Source organism: Sturnira hondurensis, unplaced genomic scaffold (genome assembly GCF_014824575.4).
Source record: "Sturnira hondurensis isolate 20B ecotype Veracruz unplaced genomic scaffold, ASM1482457v3 Scaffold0000780, whole genome shotgun sequence".
NCBI lineage: Eukaryota > Metazoa > Chordata > Mammalia > Chiroptera > Phyllostomidae > Sturnira > Sturnira hondurensis.
Window position 1 is genome coordinate 16,272,405 of NW_028073411.1, and position 21,201 is coordinate 16,293,605.

Below are 21,201 nucleotides of genomic sequence, written 5' to 3' on the forward strand. Positions count from 1 at the left end.
CAAGGTGGAGGTGAAGGCAAACACACTGTGCCTCCACACACAGCCAAAAGAAGGACGACAACAAATTTAAAAACAAAAAACAACCAGAACTGCCAGAAAATCGAACTATGTGGAAGTCCGACAACCAAGGAGTTAAAGAAGGTGCATTCGTCCAGACCAGTAGGAGGGGCAGAGACGGGCGGCGCATCATCACCCAGCCCTCAGCATACAAATGTTACAGGGACTTATCTAAGGAAAGAAGATCAGAACGGTGAACAGTAAAATGACAAGAAACTCACAACTATCAACAAAGCTAAACAACAAAAACAAACTAAGCAAACAACTAGAACAGGAATAGAATCACAGCAATGGAGATCACATGGAGTGTTATCAGTGCAGAGGGGCAGAAAGGGGAGAAGGTACAGGGGATAAGAAGCATAAATGGTAGGTAGAAAATAGACAGGGGGAGGGTAAGAATAGTACAGAAAATGGAGAAGCCAAAGAACTTATATGCACGACCCATGGACATGAACTAAGACAGGGGAATGTGGATGCGAGCGGGGGTGCGGGGCAGGGGGGAATACAGGGTAGAAATGGGACAACTGTAATAGCATAATCAATAAAATATATTAATAAAAAATAAAATTAAAATAAATGTGGGATATATATATTTATGACTCTATGCACCCTTATGTTCATAGCAGCATTATTTACAATAACCAAGATCTAGAAACAGCCTGAGTCTCCACCAGTACCTGAGTGGTACATTCACATCATGGAATACTACTTGGCCATGAAAAGGAACCCTTACCCTTTGCGACAGTATGAACAGACCTGGAGAACATTATGCTGAGTGAAATAAGCCAGTCAGAGAAAGACGAATACCATATGACCTCACTTATATGTGGAATCTAATGAACAGACTAAACTGACAAACCAAATAGAAACAGCGGCCAGACGCATGGAACAGACCGACAGCTGTCCAAACGGAGGGGGAGGGGGAGACTGAATGAAAGAAGGGGAGGGATCGGCCGAAGGTCTGCTGTGCACAACCCACAGACACGGACACGGTGAGGTGGCAGCCAGAGGGAAGGGGGAGGGGCGGGGGCTGGGTGGAGGCGGGCAAAGGGTGGGGGCAAGTGGGGACATCTGTAATAGGGTCAACAGTAAAATAAAAAAGAAAAGAAAAGAAAAATGTGTACCTCAAGTCTCATCTAAAGTTATATGTACATAATGTTACATGTGTAGCTAGATTAAATGTCATATAATGGCTTATTGACATAACATATGGAGTTTTATAGTTTTCAAAAAATACTTTAATTAGTATCTGCACCTATAGAAAAATGTAATAACAAAGAAAAAGACCAAAAAACCAAGATGTCATTAAAAGAAAAAGAGAAAGGCAGTTGAGAGTGAAAAAAGAAGAGCCGTGGGTGAGGGGCTGTATTTCAGGGGGAGGCGGGGCAGGGGCCAGGAGGAGCCCCAGGGGTGGGCGGGGGAGGAGGACCTCCCGGGGCTGAGGGCAGCCACCTGGTCGGCACCTGGATAGATTGCAGAGGCAGGCTCGGTCAGAGCGGACACCAGCCCAGAGTGGCCCCATCCGGGGCTGTGGTGTGGCCACCAGGTGGGAACGCCACTTACCCACGGCCAGAGGACGTGCGGGGTCTGGAACCAGGCGGCCCGCAGCTTCACCTCCTCCACCAGGGCCTTCGAGTACCTCTCTACCGTGTGCACAGTGACGGGCTCGTCCATGTCAGCGTACAGCCCGTCCTTGGGTGGTTCTGGGAACTGGGCCCGACCTTCCCAGGAAAACCCTGACCTGCGGGAGAGAGAAGGGTTGGGGGGCCCCACCCCAAGAAAGAAAGCCTCCTGTAGTCTCAGAGGGCAGGCAGGGCTCAGCCAGACCGCAGGGCAGCTGGGGCCCACAGACCCTGCAGGGCCCTGTCTCCCCACAACACCAGGGGCAGTTCTGAGGCGGGCCCACTGAGGGGCTCCCATCCAGGCCCCAGGCCCACCAGCTGCGGGACCTCGGGCAGGTCACTCTCCTGGGCCCACATCACTTCAGCCTCACACAGAGCCCACCACCTCTGCATCCCATGTCACCATGTGGGTCAAATGGAATTCATTAGGTCACTCCTCTCAGGGCACCTCCGAGCCCACTCGAACAGGGGCGTGGTCTGCGCCTGGGTGGGCACATGAGCTGCTCGCCTTGGACACAAAATGTAAGGGGCTGCCACAGGTCTCAGGGCCAACATCAGTGAGATTCAAGGCAATGTTTTAGAAAGGCAAATAAACAACAAAAAGTCATGGGGAACAAAATCTCAAAGTGTTAACCAAAGACAGGAGCATTTGGGCTCCCCTGTGGCCTTGTCCTCCGGCGTGGCTTGGCCAGCCCATGGTTGGGGTTGTCCTGCCTCAGGGGTGCAGCAAAGGTCATAGCTCATCTGACACGGGGACAGTGCTCACGAGCAGTAGCCAAACTCGTCCATGACATGTGTGAAGATTTCCTGCTGCGCCGCCAGGGACTGGGACCCTCGCCACACGAACTGCAGCCCCTGCACACCAGGAGGGGACAGGGTGAGGGCTGAAGGCCAGCAGAGCAGCCGGTTCCACCTCCTGCAGCCACCGGGGGGTCTCTGACTACCCTCCCCTTGGTCCCGGGCTGCCTCCTCCTGAAGATCCCATCTCAGCGCCCAGGAGGTTGTGAACCTGCGCTCCCAAGGAGCCTGCCTGCTCATTCACACCACCTCCTTCTCAGGGCCACCTGTAAGACAAGCTCTGCTTGAATGCCCCCAGCCACAGGGAACTCATCCCCTCTTACTAAGTGGGTAGCCTATGTTTTGTAGTTCAGATGGATAGAAAGTGTTCAAGGTAACAAGCAGGGATAAGATCCTGATTCTGTTAGCATCACCTCTGGCTGGGACCCACACATGTTCCCTGACTCGCCTGTGACCTGATTCCAGGCCATGGAAATGGAGGGAAGCCACGCCCAGCTCACAGAGTCGCCTGTGGGTGCAACAAGCTGGCACACACAGGAAGTATGCTCAGTGTTCAGTGTGGCCCTCCATGGGGCTCATAAGTGTTACTTGTCTTGCACACCTGCAGCCCGCCCACTCTGCCCTCCTCCCTCTGGGCAGGTTACCACTGCTCTCCGGAACGTTGTTGCAAGGGAGGGGGACTCTGCACAGGGTTCTGACCTGAGGGCAGGGGCTTTGGGGGACACAGAGAACTGAGTGGCAAGGGGGTGCTGGAAGGGACAGCGTGGGTACACCCAGCACTCACCCGAGTCTTCTGCATAGCCTCCTTCAGGTCGTAGTCGATCCGGCCAACGACGTGGGCATTGAACCCAGCCAGGGCAAATAGTGTGGGTGTCGTGGCAGATGCGCCAAACGGGTCGACCTGCCAGGAGAACTGCGGCCGGATCCCAAATGTTTCATAGAGAAAACTGTGTCCCTCTGCAGAGAGAACGTCACCACTGAGCTGGGGACAGGAGTGGGCCCCCACCTCCTAGGGCACTGGGTGCCCTGTTTCCCAGCCAGCAGGGTCTCCGGCACTGGGTGACTAATACAAAGGCCCATCTGAGACCCACCCACCACTCATGCATTCACCCACGGCTTCAGGGCCGCCGCCACAGGCCAGAGGCCCGGCTGAGTGAGACAAGAGGAGGAGCCGGGGTGGTGCTGGAGACGGAGCTGCGTGGAGCCCCCTGCGCAGAAGGGCCCTTCCCGTCCCAGAGGGACGCCGCCCACACTTGCCATGTTCTAGGTGCGGCCTGCAGGGTTAGTCCTGGGGCGCTCAGGGCAGAGGGCTCGGTGGGCTGAGGTCAGAGGCCAGGGCTGCTCCCGCTGCTGAGGGTGCCCTGGGACAGGCCAGCTGGCCCCCTCCAAACCTCCCCATCCTGGCCACTCCCCCCACACTCGTTCGGCCAGACCCCGAGCTGAGCCCTGGAGCCCCAGAGAGGAGTCAGACTCATGTGGCTGACGGGGGCCACCTGTGGTTTTGGGGTGAAAGAGGGAGGTGGCAAGGAACTGTGGAGACCCAAAGGGGGGTTCCTGGCAGAGGAGACTCCTCGGCTGAGTCTGAACGTGAAGGAAGTACCACCACTGCCGCGTGGGTGGCGATGGTAAGGTGGAGACAGGGAGGAAGGAGGTGACCGTGGTGGTGGCGGTGGCAGTCATGGCAGTGACAGCGGTGGCGGTGGTGATGGTATTGGTGGTGGTGACGATGGCAGTGATGGCCTTGACCATTTAATGAGTCTTTACTTGGGGACACTGTACTTATGTGGTCTCTTTGAATTACCGTCAAACCCTCTTGAGGAGGAGGACACTGAGGCGCCACAAGGGGACATGCCTTGCCCAGTTCACGGGGCTGGGGACGAGCGGAGCCCGATTCAGCCAGGCCTTCCGGTCTCCAGCCCACACTCGCGGCCCCTGCACGCAGCGGCGGCACAGGCGTGACTGCGCCGCCAGCCGGCCACTGTCCTCAGTCTCTGGCTCTGAGGGGAAGGTGAGGCCCAGAACCTGGATCTAGACATCAAGTCCCAGCCCAGATGGCGGCTCCAGAGGAGCCCTGGCTGTGGAGAACGGTGACCAAACCTGTGAGCTGCAGAATCTGGTCATCAAAGTGGGTCACAGCCTCATCGTGCATGACCTGGCCTCCGATGACAAACTCCAGGCGTCCTTCGGCCAGAAGCTGGCGAATCTTGGCACAGTGGGCGGAAAGGGAAAGCCGGGTCACAACCCCAGAGCTTGGGAGGCCCCGCAGGGAGGTGCCTGCCGTGTCCCGCGGAGCCTGCCCTGAAACCCCTCACTTGCCTTCGCTCCACAGAAGCAGGACACCGCCCGTGCTGGTCAGCTCGGGGCGCCTCCCGCAGCAGCGCTTGGCCTGTGGCGGCCACTTGAGAAATCCTTCCCAAACTTTTTACTTTTGAAGGAATTTCCAAGTTAGAGAAAATGTGCAAGAATTGTACAAAGAACTCCCGTGTATCCACTCCCCGGAGTCTTCATGGCTTAGCATTTCTCCTAGTTTCCCGGACACTCCCGTCTCTTTCTGCACCAGGCAGCCTCTCATGAGCCAACCGAGAGTTCAAGTCTGCAAGTGCGTGCCTCTCAGTACTTCGGTTTGTGTTTTGTAAGAAAAAATGATTTGATTTCATTCTTTATTTATTTATTTTTAGACAGAGGGGGAGGGAGGGAGAAAGCAAGGGAGAGAAACATCAATGCGTGGTTGCCTATGATGCGCTTCCAACCAGGGACCTGGCCCGCAACCCCAGCATGTGCCCTGACTGGGAATCGAACTGGCAACTGTTCAGTTCGTAGGCCGGCACTCAGTCCACTGAGCCACACCAGCCAGGGCAGAAGAGAATGATTTTAATCACAGTGTAACGATCAAAACTGGGAAATTCAACGTAACACACTGCTATCTAATCCACAGACTTCAATCGTGTGTCACCAACAGCTCCACAGCCGTCTCGTGTGTACAAGATGCGACCCGGGAGTGGGCGCCGCTTCTCACCACCCGTCCTCTTCATCACCTTCACTTGGAGCGGCTCCTCAGCCCTCCTTGTCTTTCATGGGACCGGCTGTTTGGAAGATCAAGGTCACCTTATAGAATGCCCTTCAACATGGAGTTTTCTCATGATATGCTGGAAGGTTTTGGGGTTTTTTTCTCAGAAGACCATCTGATTCATGTTGTCCAACACATTTTTAACATTTTTAGATGTTAGAACATTAGCCCTGACTGGTGTAGCTCAATGGATTAAGTGCACGCCTGTGAACCAAAGGGTCACCGGTTCGAGCCCAGTCAGGGCACCTTCCCAAGTGGCAGGCCAGGTCCCCAGTGTGGGGGCACATGAGAGGCAACCACACATTGATGCTTCCCTCTCTGTCTCTCTCCTGTCTCCTCTAAAAACAAATACATAAAATCTTTAAAAAATAAGAAAGACTGTTCATTTAATAGTATTTAATGTTCCTTTTCTTTGTCCTCAAAGAACACTAAATACTACTGAATGGACGGGAGGATGGAACAGCAGTAACCAGCGAACGGGGGCCATGACGCCCCTATACTGCACTTCTCACTTCTCTGTGGAGGCAGTGTTTGTCCTGCACTCGCTCAGCAAATCTGGAACGAGCCCTCACTATGTGCTGTTATAGGTGACCGCCTACCGCCCACCAGGCCCTATCCAGGCTGTCGGGTCTCGGCCTTGAAGAAAGGAGACAAAAATCCCTGCTTCCAGCAAGCTGGGCCATTGAGATGCCTGTTCGGGGCTCTGCTGGGACCCTCCTCTCCCCAGGCATGGTGGTGGGGATAGGAGATAGACGGCTGGGTTTGGGGGTGTCCATGGAAGGAAGTGCGGACCCCTCACTGGACACCTGGAGAAACATACTTTGTCAGACGTGTCTGGTTCAGAACCCTACCTGTCACGTGTAAGCTCTATGACCACAGGACAATCCCCTGCTGTGCCTTCTCTGAACCTGGGCCATCGCTATAAAGTGGGGTGACTGTCCTCACCACACAGGCCGTAGGAGGAGTTCAGTGAAGTAACATGGAGGGTAGGAGCCCAGTGCCAGGCACGCACCCATGGACTCCAAGGCTCCTCTTCTTCCCCGGCCTCAGCTTCAGAGCCCCCCAGGTGCGCAGGCGGACTCCCTGCTCCACTTGCTCAGCGCTGCTTCCTCGAGCAAGTCACTGGCCTCCCTGGAGTTCAGGGGCAGGGGCTGTGCTGAAGGCAGGCTGGTGCCTGGGGGTGGAGTGTGTTTCTAGGACAGCCCCTCTGAGGAGAGGAAGTCACTGCCACCCACTGGTATGGGACCTCCAGTACCAGAGTCCTGTCCCTGCCTGTGAGCACACCCAGAGGTGGCAGCAGCAGAACCGGCCCTGCCCCCTCTCCACGGAGAGGGGCCTCCCTGACTTCCTGCAACGTGTGATTCTAATCTGCTGCCGCCGCCGGTAAACCACAGGAACTGTGGCACCTGGCCAGTCACCAGGTCCCAGGCCCATGGGGGTCGTGCAGACACAGAAACGAGGGAAGACACTGTGGGCCCGGGGCCACCCAGGGGGCGCCACCCACAGGGGCACAGCTGAGCGCTGCGTGCTCTCACAAACAGCCCAAAACCCGGCGCTGTCACCACCCAAAGCCAGACGGTACACCCGATGGGGACGGGTGTGTGCTCTGCTAGTTGCCCTGCAGGCACGGCCCTCGGAGTCAGTCACCTGCTGCTTCTGCGTCTCCAAGGCGACGCCGTCCCACCACAGCCGGAAATACTCCTGCTCTGCCAGGACGAAGCGCCGGGGCTTCCTGAGGGTCAGCGCCTGCGCCACGGTGGTGTGCGTGCTGGCCGCGTAGGCCCGCATGTTCTCCTGGGGAGGGCCACCATGGGGGGGCGGGGACACCGTCACCCAGTGTCCCTGGGCCCTGCCTCTCCAGCGACACCTACACAGGCTCGTCCCTCGGCCTCCCCACTGCGTCCCGACTCTGGGGAGGCCGGGACAGAGAGAAGGACGGGGCTGGCCCGTGGAGAGAATGTGCTCTCCTGCAGAGACAGGACGAATGGACCTGTGACACTCTCCAAGGGCAGTGTCCCAGAGCAAGCAGCATGCTAGCTGTCCCCAATGGTGCCCTCAGGGACAGCCAGTCAAGCACCACCCTGGGGGCCTTCGTGGGCTGACAGGACAGGGCAGGGTGTGTTGAGAGCTGCTGCTAAGAAGAGCTGCCCCTAGATTGTCCCTGGGTCACCTGCCTGCCTCTGCCTGGCGGGGGCTCTGGGGGATGGATGGAGCCCCACCGCTTCCATCCAGGTCTCCAGGTGCACAGTGCGCCCCGGTGGCTGGGCAAAAGGCAGGCCAAGAGCCCTGGGCAGGCAGCCAGCAGGCTCCAGAGCTCTTCCTGAGCGACCTTGGGCAAGGCCCCACCCTCTCTGGCCCTCAGTTTCCTCTTCTGTAACTGGGGAGGCAGGAGTGACAAGCATGCTCCCATCCCTTAAGCCATCTCCACCTGCACATGAGCTGTGACCCCCAGGGGCTCCCACGTGCCCAGGACCAGACCTAACTATCACTCAGCACCAGTCTTCTCCCGGCCTCTCTCTCCCTCTCTCTCTCCCTCTCTCTCTCCCTCTCTCTCCCCCTCCCTCTCTCTCTCTCCCTCTCTCTCCCTCTACCCCCTCCCTCTCTCTCTCTCCCTCTCTCTCTCCCCCTCTCTCTCTCTCCCCCTCTCTCTCTCCCTCTCAAGCTGGCTACTCCCTTGCTAATGGCCTTTGCAGAGTATCGATCTACAGCAGCAGAGGGTCTTTGCTCACTGTCATGCATTTCCCTTCTCATTCCCAAGAAGAGTCTGAGGCAATGGGAGCCCACCCCCCCCCAAAGAACCTAAGGAAACCAGGGACTTGACCGCTTTCCCTTTGGGCCGATTCATTTGTTGATTCGACAAATTGTATGGTGCACGTCCACCATCCACCAGGCACCGCGAGAATGGCAGTGGTAAACGGGGGGAGCCCCTCCCCCAGCCATGGAGCCCCCCCCAGTGGGGAAAGCAGTCCATTGACAAGGCAGTGGGTGAAATGTGGGGGAGGGGGTGGACCTCAGAGCGGCCCCTGCGAGGCCTCTCCAGAAGTGACCTTGGAGGAACAGGCTGAAGGAAGTCAAGGACAGCCTGAGGCTGCCTGGGCGGAAAGCCTTCGGGACAGAGGGAGAAGCAGTGCCGGCTCTGAGACCCACGCCACCCTGCAGAGGGGAATGGGGCCCAGAGGGCGTCTCGCAGACAAGCGCCGACCGAGGCCTGATCTGGCCAGTGCACTCTTCACCTGACCTCCACGCCCGCCACCTTCCCTGTCTCTGGTCGGGAAACTGAGGTTCACAGGCAGGAAGTAGTCCAGAGGCAGCCCCGGAACCAGACCCTTCCCCGCTGGAGCAGACCCCCAACAGAGACCCACACGGGATCCAGCAGGGAGGCGCAGGTGGGGCACCAGGGGCACCCAGGGCATGGCCCCAGCACCTACCTCAACTGTGTAGAGCCAGCCGACATCCATGTGGCTGTGGGGTACGACAAAGACCCTGATGGGGTCCACGCGCCGGGCCCCCGACAGCCGCCACGCCACCAGCTGTGTGAACAGGGGCAGCCAGTGGAGCGGCCCCATCCCAGTGCCTGGCAGGTGGTGGCAGGTGGTGGCAGGTGCAGGGACGGCTAGTCTGCCAGCAGCCAGGCCACCAGGCAGCAGACTGGGCGGTGGCCCCATGGGGGAGGAAGCGGCCTGGGAAGCACGATGCCCCTGGCTAGGTGTCACCTGAGCCCTGCAGGAGTGGGCGCTTGCTCAACAGCTCCCAACGATCCTGTCCCTGTGTCCAGGTTTCAGGCCACTGCTGTCCACCTTGAAGCCAAATCCTACACACCACCGCCCCCAGCAGCCTGGCAAACATCCCTCGGGCCAGGGAGTGCCCCTTCCTCACCCCAGTACCCACACCGTCCAGGGCTCCTCGGCGTCCACTCTGCACCCCCTGGGCTGGGCTCCCGGACCTGGTTTGCCCTACAAAACTCAACTCAGTCCTCAGCTTGGAAGTGCCCCCCGGTACCAGCGAGATGACGAGACCTCGGCTCTCATCCTCTCGAAGGACAGATTGGTCAGGACACAGCATGCAACAAGACCGGTAAAAACGTGCTGGGCGCAAGATACACTCCGAGGGGACTGGGTGGGCACCCCAGGTGACAGCATCTCAGCCAGTTTCAGAGCTCAGGTACGTGTGGGCTCTGCATCCTGGCCTCCTCTGCTCCCATCTCTCCTGCACACCTGTCCCTGTCACGTGCCTGTCTGCACCATGCCGTGTGGCCCGACAGTGTCCTGAGCCCGAGTCAGAGACCTGGGGACCCCAAGTGTGGCGTGGCGAGGCCAGTCTGGGTTGAGAGTCACCTGGGGCCCTGTGAACGCACAGGCTGCACAAGGAAACCCAGGCCTGCTGGGTCCTGTCCCCACCAACCACCAGGAAGCCTGCCCTGACCGCTTCTCCCAAAGAGTGTCCCCCGGCCGGCCCAGGGAGCAGGAACTGGTCCCCCACTTTAAGGAGGAACACTGGTCGTCAGAAGGACTTGCCCAAGGTCACACAGCAAATGCAGGAGCAAGACTGTCGAAAACACTCGGAACTAGGCTGGGGTCCCCGGATGGGGACCTTGGCACAGCACTGATGTTCTCTGACTCCAGCGGCACATCCAGAAAAATGGGGCAGTGGTAGAGGAGCCAGGGACTCAGTGAGACAGAGCACCGAGGTGGCAGCTCTGTCCCCAGCCCACCCTGGGGGACTGCCAAGGGCCCATTGGTGCAGCCCAGAGGGGCGAGAGTGCCAGCAGAAGCCACCTCTGTGCCCCCAGAGAGGGGCCCATATTGGGGGTGCACTGCCTGAGAGCTGATGGGCCAGCCTCTCAGGCTGTGTTTCCTGGCACCGCCAGGGTGGGACCCCTTCTCCCGCAACGGCCACCCACCCTGCCGCCCCCTCAGCAAGCAAACCGTGAGACCGCCACCTCCAAGCAAGTCCAGGTCCTCCCAGGTCCCCGTGTCAGATGCAGATAAGGAAAGTGTCTCCCACCACCTGTGTCCCCGTGACCCTCCAGGACACACAGCCAGACCCATCTCCCGCCACCACCCCCCCACAGCAGCCATGTGCCTGGGTCTCAGCCCCAGGACATGGACAGCGCTCCCCTTCCAGGGTGGCCAAACGGTGGGCCCTCTGAGGACCTCGGGGAGCCCAGAGCCGCTGATGGAGGCCCCTGTGGACCCTGTCAGCAGCCTGGGACAGGAGGAACCAATGACTGGTGTGGTGTCAAGCCACTGTGTCTATCTGATAAGCGTGTCCTTGTTCTATTCCCCAAGATGGCCACACAAGGTCCCCCATACAGGGAGCACGTCACAGGACACAACCTTGCCCTCCTCCCATTGAGATGGGGTCTGTGTATTCTCCCACTGCAGCTGGGTGGGCTGTGACACACTTGTGACCCACAGAGTGTGGTAAGGTGGCCCTGCTTGGTGAGTGGGGCATCCTCCAAGGCTCGTCCGCCCCCACCGCAGCCCACGCCCACATCTCCGGATCTTTGGACACCTTCATGCTCCCTCTGCCCAGGGCCCTCTGGCCTCCCTCCGTCACTTGGTGTGTCAACACTGCCCTGGCACTGTGTCCCGGAGCCAATCCTTCATGATGTGGCCACAGTCCACAGGCCACTTGGGCCGCTGGCAGACACACCATGGACTGGGGACTTCCGCAAGAGATGTGCATTTTCTCTTTCTGGGAGGCCGGAAGGGCCCCAAGTGAGGCAAGTCTCAGCAGGGTCTGTGACAACCACAGAGGCTCACTGTCCCTTCACCAGCAGTGGCCTTCCACTGCAGGGACAGCGTTCCCTAGGGACAGGTCTGGTACGCCAGCCTGAAGAGACCCCCGCACGGAGCCCCCGGCGAGTCAGGTGTGGGCACGCCCCTGGGGCCTCTCCTGAGCAGGCCCAGCTGCAGGGGAAGGGTGCAAAGTGTGACCTGTTCCGCATGATCTCAAGGAACAGCCTGGTCGTTCCTTAAATGCACACACGTGGGAGTTTGCAGGACCGGCACACGGACACCGTTGCCTGTTAGTCCTTGCGACACCATGTCCTCTGTCTTCTAGGGCCAGTGAGACAGGCCTGGGGGCTCATTCTGGCTGTGATGGGCAAACTGCCCAGGCCTGCACCCACGCCCAGGCCCACTCAGGCCAGCAGCAGGGACCCCAGCTCCCCTTGCCTCCGACCTGCCGCTGCTCCCAGGGTCTGCCTGCCGGAGGCCTGACCCTCAGCTGTCTCAGACCTTCAGGGTTTGGCCCTGGATCTGGCACTTCTAGAACACAAATCCCGGTCTGTAGTCCTTTGTTAGGGCGGCCTGGAAACCAGCATGCCGATAGTCCTGCGGTGGCAGAACGGCATGCCGTTCCCAGGAACGGAGTTACTGGGAGGTGCCGGACCTCGGGCCCCTCGCCAGGGCAAGTCTGCTCTCGAGGGCGTGAGGCGGCAGGGTCCCCGGGGCCGCCAGCGTGGAGGCAGCTGTGGGCCTGCGTGAATGATGCGGAACCAACTTACCCTAACCGTGCGACGAGAACACTCACTAGTAGGCCAGTCTCCCTCACCCTCTATTTGTGCCATTTCTTAGTCCTTAATGAGCCTCTCCGAGGACCACTGAGGAAGGGTCGACACCAGAGGGACGCAGAGGCCCCTCACGAGTGACCACGCAAGGGACAGGGCAGCGGAGAAACACCAGGAGGGTGTTCCGAGTGCCAGGCTGGATGGGCCTGCAAGAGACTACCATTTGGCTTAGAAAATATACTGGACGTGTCTTCAGGAGAAAACAAAGCAACTCTCAAAGCACCTGGGGGGGGGGGGGGCGCTGGGGCCGCCATAACCAAGTGCATTAAACTGGGGGCTTTGCCACAGAAGCGGGTTATCCCCCAGGTCTGGAGGCCAGGAGACCAAAATGAAGGCGTGTGAGGGCCGGGCTCCCTCCGAGGGCTCTTGGGGAGGATTCTGTCTTCAATTCCAGCTCCCAGTGGCCCCGGCACCCCTGGTTCTCTCTCCCTCCGGTCTGTTACCGGCTCCCCCTCCCTAGAGCCATTGTGCCTCGTCTCTTCTCACGAGAACACCATTCACAGGGGAGTGGGACCCCCCACTCCAGCACGGCCTCACCCACCGTGATCACTTCTGCAAAGATCCCATGGTCAGAGAAGGTCCTACTCACAGGTCCTGGGGACGGAGACCCCAGCACGTCTTCAGGGGCCACAGCTCAACTCACCGCAACCCCAGAGAGCACAGCTCGCATCTCCGTGTGTGGCCACGTGTGGGCAGACTTCCAGGCACCAAACGTTCAGGGAAATCTCCAGAGTGCCCAAGCCCTGCCTTTTCAGGAGCACGTGGGACTGACAGACTTTGGTCACGGAGTACGATGTAGTGTCATGCATGATGACTGTAATTTGTGACCCGAAGACCCGTCCATGGCAGCAAGGACAAACAAGGGGACAGTGGGTCTCCAAGTTGGGCCCCAAGACCAGTCATCCAAGCACCGCTTAGGAATCTGTTAGAAATGCAAATCAGCCCATCATAGCCAAGTGGACAGCCCAGGCGGCATGGCTCAGGGGGCTGAGCTCTGCCCTGCAAACAGAAAGGTTGCTGGTTCGATTCCTAGTCAGGGCACATGACTGGTTCAGTCCTCAGTTGGGGTGCGTACAGAAGATAGCCAGTCAATGCTTCTCTCTCACATCAATGTTTCTCTCCCTCTCTTTCTCCATCCCTTCCTCCATCCCTTCCACTCACTCCAAAATCAAAAATAAAGATAAATTCTTCTTAAATATAAATGATCAGACCCTACACCAGACCAAATGAACTGCCACTGTAGGGGAGCCTGCAGTGTGTTGTAACTGGCCCCCGGGCCGTCTGGCGCCAGCCGCAGGTGGGGAGCCCCGCCCCAGAGCAACCAGGGCTCACTGCCAGTCCCCACCAGGTCAACCCGGGCGGAGGTGCGTGCAGAGGAGTAATGAGGGCTCCCTTCCCCTGGGGTTCAAAATGCGGAAAACACACAGGATACTTAGGATTGTATTCACGACTCACAACACAATAAAGAAAAGCAAGGAAACTGGCGACCAAAGGCCGCAGGGGGCCACGTGGAGGGGACGGAGGCAGGACGGGTCGGGAAGAGACGCAGCAGTTTCCGGGGACGTTGGCATAGCTTTATTTCCAGACCTGGTGGATGGTTGCATGTGTGTTTCCTTTAATATCATGTATTATTATAGTTACATTTATTATATATTATAAATAGACTTCCTGTATATCACATATGATCTATTCCATATGTAAACACATATTACATAGATCACATATCTATACATATATGTTATTTTCACAGGAAATATTAAAAATGTTAAAAAGAAAAAATACAAAAATGTGAGAATGATACAGGTGAAAGCGAAAACAGAAAGAACGAATCCAGAGTCACCCCTAACCCACAAGGGCACCCTGGCCGGAAGCCGGCCTGCGCCGACCCCATGGGCACCTCTGGCTGTGGCAGGGACGGGGTGCTCTCCACCCAGATCCCCTCTCCCCACCCGGAGCAGCCGCTTGCGGCCTGTATGTGACGCCTCACTTCACTGGGTGCCCGAGCCCAAGGGCGGGGCGCCTGCAGGAGCCGGGGAGACAATGGCTCAGATCCTCCATGGAAGCCTCTGGAGGCCCGCGGCCTGCTGCCTTCACCACTGGACCTCTCCCTCCAGACCTGCCGTGGGCCGCGGGCCGCGGGTGGGTCTTGGGTTGCGGTCACCTGTCGCAGCAGCCACAGGAGACCCACACAACGTGCAAGCTTGGTATGAGCTCACTCGAAGGATGTTTCCCCTTCTGTAAGCATCTCTCCTACACGGGAGTCAATTCGGAAACTTCCGACTGCAGAGCTGGCCCAACGCCAGAGGACGTTGCTACCAGCCTGAGGCCGCCGCGCCCGTGCTCCGCAGGGTCAGCAGCGACGGCACGGTCCTCGCGAGGAAAAGACACGCACCTCACTTTGAGGTCTGCACCCCACGGGGCCACTTGGGCTTCCAACTATGTTTGCAATTTAAACCGCAGGGTTGGGTGAGTGCGAATTTTATCTATTAAGTGATATATTTTAATTTGAACAATACATTTAAAATGTATTTTTAGTGGTTAATTGCTTTAAACCTAAGGAGTTAATTAAGAAAATAGAATGTTGTATTAGTGGTGTAATTTGCCAGTTGCCTAAACTGCAACTTTTGCAGAGCTTTCGGTTTTGTTACAATTCACCCACTAACTATTGGACACTTAGCTGTGTCAAATGTTACATGAGACTAACCTGAAGAGAAAAACTCAGTTTCTCCTTCACTCCCACACCCCACATCACGTCATGTCACATCGCACAGCACACGTGTGTGCAGGTCTAAGGGACCCAGCATCCCCTGGACACCTGCTGCCTAGAATCCGCATCAGGCTCCACAGGACAAGGGGTCTGCACCAGAGGCTGCCCCCACCTCAGACACCGACCGCAAGTCTTGGACTGTCACCTGTCCTTCTGACAGACAGCTGTGACTCAGGTCCCCACGACGCACTCCTTGGGTCTGACGCCCAGCTAGCCGGCTCTCAGAGGACAGAGGAACACCCGTTCACTGGTGTGGTACAAAGAACAAAACAAAGGACACAAACGGACAAATGAAGAGGAACGGGGGTCCCTGGGCACAGCCAGTGGGGTGCCCACCCTCCCAGCACAGGCATGTGTTCCCTGGCCCAGCCAGCAGCCTTCGGGTCACACGGAGGCTTCATCACGTGGGCGGCAGCGGTTATCAGCCCCGTCTCCAGCCCTCGTCTGGGGAGTGGGGGATGGGCGGCACACGCCAGGCTTGTAGTTCCGGCTGCAAGATCATGACCTTTCTGGGTGGGCGAGCAGCGCCCACACAAGAGCCTACCAAGCCACTCAGAACAAAAGGCACTGCTGTCACCCAGGACCCGCCCAGGGGACAGTGGAGCCCTGTGGCAGGGAGGGGGCCAGGGGTCAAACACGAAATGTGAGAACTGCCGTTGCTGCAGATACTCCCGCGCTCCGGCCACTTGGGACGGACAAGACGTTCAGGGCAGAGCAATCCGCACGTCCCGCATCCCTGCACGGGTCCGAAGGTAGGTGTCAACGCCATCGAGTGCAAGCTGCGCTGTCTGTCCTTCAGGACCTTGGAGCCCTCTGAGACCAGCAACCAGTCCCTAAGCGTTCCTAACTCATTAAGGAATGTGGAGGGGGCGCCCTTAAAGACATGGACCCCGTGGAGCCCAACGAAGAGAAACTTTCAGACAAAGGAGGCAGCAGCCCGTCTATTTTGAATTCGGAAACGCCTACATCACATGTAGTTTTAGTTCGCATTTATTCCCGCAGGGAACTTGTCATAGAGGAAGATTAAAAGCACTCCCCTCAGTTTTCCTGTCCAATAGGCCAGGGACTTTACAAGCGGGGAGAAGGGGCCATCAGCTCCATTAGCCCAGCCCACTCCCCTGGTGCAGACAGAAAGTGGGCTGAGGGCTGCGGGGGGGCACCGGAGCCAGGGGTTGGAACTCAGCTCATGGAGAAGCTGCCTTGGACCTGGAACCACAGCGGCGCTCACCCCTCCTCCCCCCTCCTCCCTGCAGAATGGAGTTTGGAGGGACAGCCACGCCCCAAGGGGCAGCGCTGCCATCTGAGGAGCCAGGGAACGAGGCTGCGGCCCCCTCCTCAGACCCACCGGCACCCGGCTTCCCCACCCTACCGTGTGGGTCGGGTGTGGAGGCTGCTCCTCTCTGCACTCCCCGCTCTCACCCACACAGTGAGGGGTGCCAGCCTCAGAGTGGTGAGAACACAGTGGGAGTGAGTGCTCCGCCCCCAGGTCACCTGCCCGCAGCACCAGCCCTCCTCCTTCCCAAACGAAGCCCCGCCCCTTCCCAGGCCCGCAGGCAGGACCGCAGGGGGGGGGGGGTTGAAGACTGTTGATATTTTACCCATAATCTTCTCTTCCATTTCCCATTATTTTTACTATAAAATGATAATTACTGTAGTATTTTACTTGCTAGTGTTGTAAGTATAGGGAAGTACAGAAACAAAACAAAGAATGGACCCTAAGCGTCTGCTGATGCCCTCTGTGGGCCCACCCCACACCCGGCCCCGCCCATTTGCCACGTCACCCGGTGGTCCCCTCTACCAAGCAGCCGCCTTGCCTCAGTCTTCAGCAAACCCAATCTTCAGCAAACCCAGGGGCTGCCCTCCGTGTGGTGCCCGACCCCAGGGCGGGTCACCCCAGCCTCTTAGAAACGCAGAGCAGCAGGGGCTGGACCACAGGACCCCAACCTGCATTCCTGTAGGACCCCGGGGGCTCAGGTGCACTTGAACTTTGAACAGCTCTGCTCCAGGGCCCAGAAGCAGCCCGGAGAGTGAGTCCTCCTTAACCAGTAGTACGTCATCAAGTAAAAACTACTTTTTCCGGTCAAACATGCAAGTAAGCTGGCAGTTCAGAAGGGACCAGCACAACCCTGGGCCTCAGGTCCCAGAACTCGAAGACCCCAGGTGGAGAACGGACACACTCCTCAAGGTCACAGGAAGGCCTCCGAGGCTACACCGCCTACCTCCCTCCTCCCCTCCTAGGTCCCTCCCAAGCCTTCTCCAACTGGACAAGGGCCAGTTCTGGACCTGTGTCCCCCAGGCCTGGGCACTGATGCTTCCAGGCCCAGACCAAGGGGCACTGGGTCTGAAAAGCATCTTCCAACTTCCCGATGCCCAGCTGACTCCCTCCTCAGTGACCCCACCCCCACCCCAGCCGCAGCCCGGGCCTATATATACTTGTAGTCCCAGAGTATTCCCAGGGCCACCTTGCACTTGCAAAACTGCCCAGATTTGTCTGACAAGTGAGTCAGCTACTCTGAAGAGAAGCGCGGGCAGCGAGCCTCGGACCCACGGCCAGCCCCCTGTCGGTCCCCATGCAGCCCCTCAGCACATCCCACAAGCAACACCTTCAGACATAGGCACACACTGACTAGTGCCTATGATGACCAGTGTCCTGGGCCACCTCCCAGGTCCCACCCTGGCTCCACCCCCAGTTGGTGGTCGACGCAGCAGCCACTGAGCCTCTTCCTGCATGGTCAGACACCCTGTCACTCAGACGCCGGCTCCTTCCCATTCGCCAGCTCCCACTGGCCCCTACCACCTGGGAGCCCCGCTCCTCCCACCTGCTTGGAACACTTCCCTGGATATCCCTGTGCGTCCCATGCGCCTCTGCGGAAGTATCACTGTCTGAGGCGCACCTGCCCGTTCAGTGTGGACAGCAACACCCTCTCCTGTTTCTCCTACTGTACTTAGTGATGACATGACACCCAACCTTACTTCCTGCCTCACCGTGGCGCGCTCGCTCCAAGCCCACAAACATCAGACCCACCCATACAAGCCCAGGGTCTGCGCACCGCCCAGTCAGGTGCCGGGCCTCAGGGCTGTGCCGGACCCACGATCAGCACAGGGGAGGCTGCTGCCACTGTGCACTCGCAGCCTGCCTCAGCCTGCCCGATCGCCTCTCCCAGAAGCCCCCGTGCTCAGTGGCGTGGAACAACACCGGGTCGCATGAGTAAGTGACCACCTGGACTTCAGCTCCTTGCTGGCGGGGCAAGGCAGGATTCCCCCAGAAGGCCCCTCCTGCTCTGCCCCCTCCCCTCCTGCTCCAGTCCCTGCAGCTCACACCCACCTCCTGACTCCACAGGCTTTTGAACACTTTTCTAAATGCACATCTGACCTCCATTTCACAATGATGATGAGCGAGAAACTCACATTTTGAAGGAAATTTATTTATCTCACCTTTTTCCTGGCCAAGTCAATGGCTTTGGTCATTGGTACAAAGATCCTAGAAACCGGCTTTCAGCCTCTGTTCTCCCAGAGAAATAAACTTCATCACAAGCCTGAGGTCTGATGGCCAGGATGGGAACCACCTACACCTGAAGGGGCCTCCGGCTATCAGTCCGGGGCCCACTGTGGCCGCCAGCTCCGTCCTTCCCCCCCGAACCCCACCCCTCAAGGTTAGGTGCATTCCGGCAGAAAACCCCTGAAATGCGTGACTGTATTATACCCAAAAGTCGGCAAACATAATAACTAGAACTCATCCACTAGTCTAGGTTACTCACCAGACAGGTTACATGATGTGCACCAATTAACGTGCCACAGAAATATTACAGTTCTGAAAAAAAAAGAAAACACAGCCTTCTTCCTTTGATCTGACGGACTGCACAGTCCCAAAATTCGTTCACCACCGTCCTCCACGCCCAGCCGTCCTCTGGGCCGCCTCAGTTGGGTCCACGAGGTCTCCACACCCTCCACTTGGGTTTGGGGTCTTGCTTCAGCAGCTGCAGCCAAGGCGCGCCTTCTCCTTGCAGAACTCTGACCTCAAGTCTCTCATGGGTCCCCAAATTCCAGGAAGCATAAAAAATAGCAAAGCACAAGTGTATACTTGCAAACTTTAAAAATACGAGTCACAAAAACAATTATGACCACACAGCAGCTTCCAACCTAGGTTCCTGTTTCTTTTTTTCTTTTTAAACGTAAGAGCATTTAATAAAAACTAAAATGTATCTAAACTGTCTTTTCCAGGCCGAATACACCTTACAATCGTATTCTATACATGACAATATAACACTGAATTTATCTACCAGAATGGTACTGGAGATGGTGCGTTTACCATGATGAAAACGCAGACAGAAAAACAGGGGCAGGGGAAAGACAGCCCTCGTGGTTTCGTCCTCTCCAAGTAGTCAGTCCTCCTTACCAGCCAATCGGAGCCCAGCAGCGGGGAACCTAGAACGCAAGCGGGGAGGGGGGGGGCCGCGTCAGCACAACGCACACCCAACCACCGGGCGCAATGCTGCCACTAGCCACAGGGCCATCCCGAGACGCAATTTCACCTAAGCATTTGCAAGTTTCCTGCCTGACTTCAGTCCCACGACTCTCCCACGCGTCTCTTCTTTTGCCCTGTGACCTAGGTTTGCGCCTTAGTGACTGAGCTGGTCCACATTCTGCAAATACTTCCTCTGTCTGTTTCCCAAACTTCACACCAAACTATTTACTTCTCATCATCCACATTAGAAAAGTAAAATGATATCTAAGCGAAACTCGCAGCAGCCTCAGCCCCCCAGGCCCCACACCGCCTCCCACTGCCCAGCGTCGATGCATTTCCGGGCAGGGCATTCGTTACAAATGCCCCTCCAGCAAGCCAGCCGCCGCCCGCCGAGACGCACCTACTCCCGTGTCCTTCAGTAACACTCGTAGCTGTCTATCTGCTGGTGGAGTTCCACGATCCGCTTTCCCATCAGCGCAGCCTCCACCGCCTTTTTCTCCACCTTCTCGCACAGCTTCATCACCCGCTCCTCCGCCTCCGCTCCCGGGCTGCGAGCGGGGTCCAGGGCGCTCTCCTCCGAGGCCTCCACCTCGCTCTTGATTTCGTCCAGCAGGCTCTCGATCTCCAACAGCTTCCGGCGGGCTCTCAGGTGCGCGCGCACGTGCTCGCGCTCGAGGGCGGTGACGTCCCGGTGGACGGCGTGCAGCGCGGGGCTCAGGACCCTCTCCCAGTCCAGCTCGGGCTCCCGCTCCTCGTTGGCGTCCAGGGGCCGCATTGCGCCGCCCGCCTCCGCCCCTCGCCGCCCCGCAGGCGGGTCACCGCGCTCGAGAGGCCACCCGGCCGAGAGCGAGCGCCGAGCGAGGGGCCGAGCACGGTGGAACTGCCACTGTGACGAGCAACAGGTTCTTCGAACTTTCACAGCCGAGGCGGCGTCCAAAATGGACTCCTAGCCGTCTGCCAGAGCGCTGCTGGCGTGCGGCCCCTTTACGACACCCTGGAGCTCCTTTACGGTCACGCCGCTTGTGTGAACTGGCAGGCGCGCTCGCATATGCACGCTCTTGTCGCCCTGCAGAGCTCGGGCCCGGTGAGGTCTCCCGCCCGGGTTAGCACGTCTAACCCGTCGCCTTCTCTGCACCGGTGTAGTAAAATAGCTTACTCTGGCGCCTGCTGTGTAATGCTAAGTACTAACGTTCTAAGTCTTAAATTAGCAAATCAAGCACCGACCGACCAAGTACGTGGCTTGCCCAGGGTCTGGATTTCAGTCTAGGCAGGGTCGTGGGGGAATTGCTTTTCCCTGAAGCTAGTTGAGAACTGCGATACCCCAGTGCTGGTGCTAATGGCCTTGTTCTCCTTATAACCCTGCCCAGCCTCCGCCGCTGCTTTTGAGTATAGGGTAGGTTCTACCCCGTCTTGGGTTTTGGCTATGTGTGCGTCTCGCCTTACCAGACCACTGTAGGTTCGCGTCAGCACTGTTCCCTCCATCTGGCACTGAGTATGCCCCTAGAGAATAGTACTGAGAGAATTCCTTCTTCATCATGCTGTATAAGCACCTCTGTGAGACTCCGGGCACTGGAGCAAGTACTGCGTCATCTATTTCCCTATAGCCATCACTGAGCTTGGCACCCAGTAAGCGCTCAACACCGGTCGCGTTAACATTATTTCCCAGCAGACACCTGTACGTGCAGTTATTACTGCGAGTTGTTGTGAGATGGATAACACGAGTTTCTAGCGTTAGTCTTTGTGCATCTAGCAGTAATACTGGGGAGACCCTCATTATTGGTTGGCCAGGGATCACTCAGCTTCTGAGGCCACTCCGGTCCTTGCGCATGGTCCCCTCCATATTCAAAGCAA

General features: G+C 57.8%; 2 protein-coding genes across 3 annotated transcripts in view; both read right to left on the bottom strand.

Moving 5' to 3' along the window:
* MAN2B2 (mannosidase alpha class 2B member 2) overlaps nt 1-9,110 on the bottom strand; it is a 30,666-nt gene extending 21,556 nt beyond the window's left edge. The window contains exons 1-6 of the mRNA XM_037046147.1: nt 8,973-9,110; nt 7,192-7,338; nt 4,575-4,680; nt 3,262-3,434; nt 2,446-2,534; nt 1,621-1,798 (exon numbers count right to left, since the gene is read on the bottom strand). Coding sequence (XP_036902042.1) covers nt 1,621-1,798; nt 2,446-2,534; nt 3,262-3,434; nt 4,575-4,680; nt 7,192-7,338; nt 8,973-9,110 — 831 coding nt within the window. The remainder of the gene's footprint in view (nt 1-1,620; nt 1,799-2,445; nt 2,535-3,261; nt 3,435-4,574; nt 4,681-7,191; nt 7,339-8,972) is intronic.
* Nucleotides 9,111-18,289: 9,179 nt separating this feature from the next.
* MRFAP1L2 (Morf4 family associated protein 1 like 2) lies at nt 18,290-20,301 on the bottom strand. 2 transcript variants are annotated; one of them, XR_005066509.1, is made up of 3 exons: nt 19,751-20,301; nt 19,195-19,310; nt 18,290-18,908 (listed from the first exon to the last, which is right to left on the bottom strand). XR_005066509.1 is itself a non-coding variant. In XM_037046154.1 (2 exons), exon 1 carries the CDS (start codon nt 20,123-20,125, stop codon nt 19,766-19,768), a length of 360 nt encoding a protein of 119 aa, XP_036902049.1. In that variant the 5' UTR covers nt 20,126-20,301; the 3' UTR covers nt 18,293-19,310; nt 19,751-19,765. The 2 variants fall into 2 exon arrangements, 1 of the variants encoding a protein (XP_036902049.1); XM_037046154.1 differs by having other exon boundaries at nt 18,293-19,310.
* Nucleotides 20,302-21,201: the final 900 nt, after the last annotated feature.